The sequence below is a fragment of the Lathyrus oleraceus genome, chromosome 4 (assembly GCF_024323335.1).
Source record: "Lathyrus oleraceus cultivar Zhongwan6 chromosome 4, CAAS_Psat_ZW6_1.0, whole genome shotgun sequence".
Classification (NCBI taxonomy): domain Eukaryota; kingdom Viridiplantae; phylum Streptophyta; class Magnoliopsida; order Fabales; family Fabaceae; genus Lathyrus; species Lathyrus oleraceus.
Window position 1 is genome coordinate 442,122,113 of NC_066582.1, and position 3,367 is coordinate 442,125,479.

Here is a 3,367-nt window from a genome sequence, read left to right on the forward strand (position 1 = left end):
AAATCCTTTCTTTTGGTCAGAATGTCTGTTTGGGGTCTTGTATTTTATGGACACGGTGAAAAAATGAGTGTTTGCCTTAATCCGTAATGGAATTTCAGAACACTGATTTCAGCCATCCACACTGGCTTCCGACAGTTGGGCGGGCGTCGTATGAAGGTGAGGAAAGTAGAGTATCGTTGTCCATACATAATGTTGACTGATGCAAGCCCCAATGGTACGTACATGTATTACCTAGATCGTATAGAAAATGAAGAAGATGTTCAGTGTATGTTTTCGGCACATAGTGGTGAAGTTAATAGAGGAGTTGAAGGTCCACTTGTGTTGGTTGTTGTTGTTGATTAGTTTTTTTAATTACCACTTGTGTTGGTTGTTGTTGTTGTTTAGTTAATGTGGTCGTACTTTATAACCAGAAGCCTTTGATTATCAAATGTATTTCATAATTGTTTATTCCCAAAAGACATTAGAAATACACAATGGTTTATATATATTACGTGCATAGTAGTTAATAATTAAAAAAAACATAATCATCTGGACGGATATTTAAAATAACAACATAATCATCTGGATGGTCGATGGGACGGTCCTGCAACATTAGGACATTTCCTACGCATGTGCCAAATTTCACGGCAAATTCCACACCTTCTCATTTCCTTCTCAACGTCGTCCATCTCGGTTCTAATCCTAGTGCTGTTTGGGCGCCCTTTCTTCCTCCTTCTCATAGAGTCGTCGTGGCAAAGAGTAAATCCTTCATATTATGGCCAATTCTCCTCATGGGGAAGTCCTAGGAAACTCTCCTGATAGACCTTGAAGACGTTAAGAATTTTGAAGACATCTGGAATGTGAATGTAGTAGTCCTGGCGTATGCTTGAACATGCTGCGATTACATGGGAGCAAGGTAAGTGAAATGCCTGAAATTTCCCATAGTCACAGTGTTGTTTCCTCAGATCAATGTTGAATGTTCCGGTTGGTCGACCGTTGTTATGATTAATCTTCTCTTGGACCATGAAATAAAATCTCTCTCGATCGAACTGCATGACGTTGTGTGTGTTAGCTTTGATGACTTCCTCAGCCATCCCCTTGTTGTAGTTATCAGTGAAAACCTGCCCAGAGGCTAACATTTTTGTCCATTGATGGCCTCTTCTACCAAATAGTGATCCTAAACGATAGTACTTAGATTTGACCAATGCAGTGATTGGAAGGTTTCGGGTTTCTTTTAGCACCGAGTTCATTGCTTCTGCTAGGTTAGTTGTCATGTGACCCCAGTGTTGCCCTCTGTCAAATGCCCTTGCCCACTTCTCACGAGGGATGTTGTCTATCCATGATAAAGCGTCGTTGTTTGTTCTTCGGATTTCCCCTCGATAGTAGTTAAATTTTGCCTCTGTTAACGCATAACCCATGTTAACAACTATTTTGCGCAGATCCTTGTCTTTAATCTCGCGCATGAAGTTTTGTGCGATGTGTCTAATGCAATAGACGTGTGATGAAGGAGGAAATTGCCATCCATTTTCTGGGTTGTTGTATGCACTCTTTATCGATTCATGCATGTCTGATATTAGGCATAGATTTTCTTGGGGGGTAACGTGTATTCTTAAATTCTTAAGAAAGAAACTCCAAGCTTCCTTTGTCTCACTTTCAACCAATACGAACGCTATCGGAAATATGTTCCCGTTCCCATCCTGTGCCACAGCCATCAACAGAGTCCCTCTGTACTTGCCATACAACCATGTTCCATCAACCTGCACAACTGGTTTACAATACGTGAAACCACGTATACATGGTCTAAATGCCCAAAATAGACGATGAAATATCCTTTGGTCACCCAAGTATGAACCAACATTTGAAATCACAGGTAAGGATTGTAATTCTATAATGGTACCTGGTAGATATGTTTTCACTACCAGTATCCACTGCGGCATATCGTTGTAAGATGTCTCCCAATTTCCATACAGCGGCTCAATTGCCTTACACTTTGCAATCCATGCCTTTTTGTGGGATATGATATACCTGTATTTCTCAGCAACATGAGCGATGATAACCTTCACCTTAAGAGAAGCGTCCCGATTTACAAGCTCCATTATGCTCTTACTAATCATTTCTGAACTGAGTTTTGTATGGTCTTGTGACATGGAAGTGGTTGTGCACGTATGAGGCCCACCAGACTTACCAACTCTCCACCTTGAGTTGCCCTTACGCAAAGAGACCCTGCATTTGAAATTGCATGTTGAATTTCTACATTTGATGACAAAACGTACATTGTCAGATTTAACCACAATAAAATCTAGGCTACGTTTTATATGCCATTGTTGCAACGCTAGAATACACTCATCCTTATCTTCATACTCGATGCCCTCCTTTATTTCGTCAGAGTTGTGAGTTAGTATGAAACTTCCGAAAATTGAGATTGGTTCAGCATCATCCAAACTTATCTTTTGCATGTGCGCAGGTGGGTTGTACAAACTAATTGGTTGCGCTCTTAGTGCAACGATCGGTGTGTCGATTATGTCCTCATTGCCATCGTCATCCCTAACACCAAATAGATCTTCAAATCGAACCTCCTCAAGATCATCCTCACTATTCTCGCCTACCTCTTCATTTGGTATGAAAGGTTCATTATTTTGAGTCGGCTCTTCGTCAATGGCTTGACTCATTCCATAGTCGTGTGACTGTACAGATTGTGTTGGATAACCGAGATTTTCGTTGTGAGTCGGTTGTTCCTCAACATCTTCATTGTGACTTGGTTGCTCTTCAAGATTTTCGAATAGACGAACATATATCTCAATGGTGGGTAATTGAGATAATGTTACATGACATTGAAACATCAACTTGACATCTTCGTCGGTCTTAATGGGTGTCATTATGTAAAAGACGGTATTATCATCTCCATTAAATAATGGATGACGATAAATGATGTCTTCAACATAACGTTGCAACTTTTTTTCAATACGGTCTTTTAAATGATGGAAGTCGGAGTTGATGTGGATTTTGAACATATGCAAATTCGTATTGCAAAATGAGAATTCCTCACTTGGATCTGTGAAAAGGGACCCTTCGGAATGGATAGACACAATTAAATTTCTTTGAGCCGTGGATGTGGAATATTTGATTTGATTTAGGAGATATGAATGTTGATTTGGTTTGGTGAGAATGAATGAAGATGTTAGTGGTATTTATAGTAACCAATTCCTATACAAATCACATGCAGATATTCATTTAATAGGAAGAGAGAGAAAGTGTGATCCCTAGGTTGTACTAGCTCGTCCATTCATTGGGCGAGCCAAAACCCTAAAAGACTAAACTCGTCATTCCATTGGACGAGCCCATACGGCAAACGAATCACCTCGTCATTCCATTGGACGAGCTCATACAC

General features: G+C 40.2%; 1 protein-coding gene across 1 annotated transcript; it reads right to left on the reverse strand.

Annotated features, from left to right (window-relative positions):
• Nucleotides 1–752: 752 nt before the first annotated feature.
• Nucleotides 753–2,855, reverse strand: LOC127137900 (uncharacterized). The gene has a single exon (XM_051064307.1). The coding sequence runs from the start codon at nt 2,853–2,855 to the stop codon at nt 753–755; it is 2,103 nt and encodes a 700-aa protein (XP_050920264.1).
• Nucleotides 2,856–3,367: the final 512 nt, after the last annotated feature.

Excerpts from the sequence above, each read along its gene's own strand:
- LOC127137900 (XM_051064307.1), bottom strand. The coding sequence starts at position 2,855 with ATGACACCCATTAAGACCGACGAAGATGTCAAGTTGATGTTTCAATGT.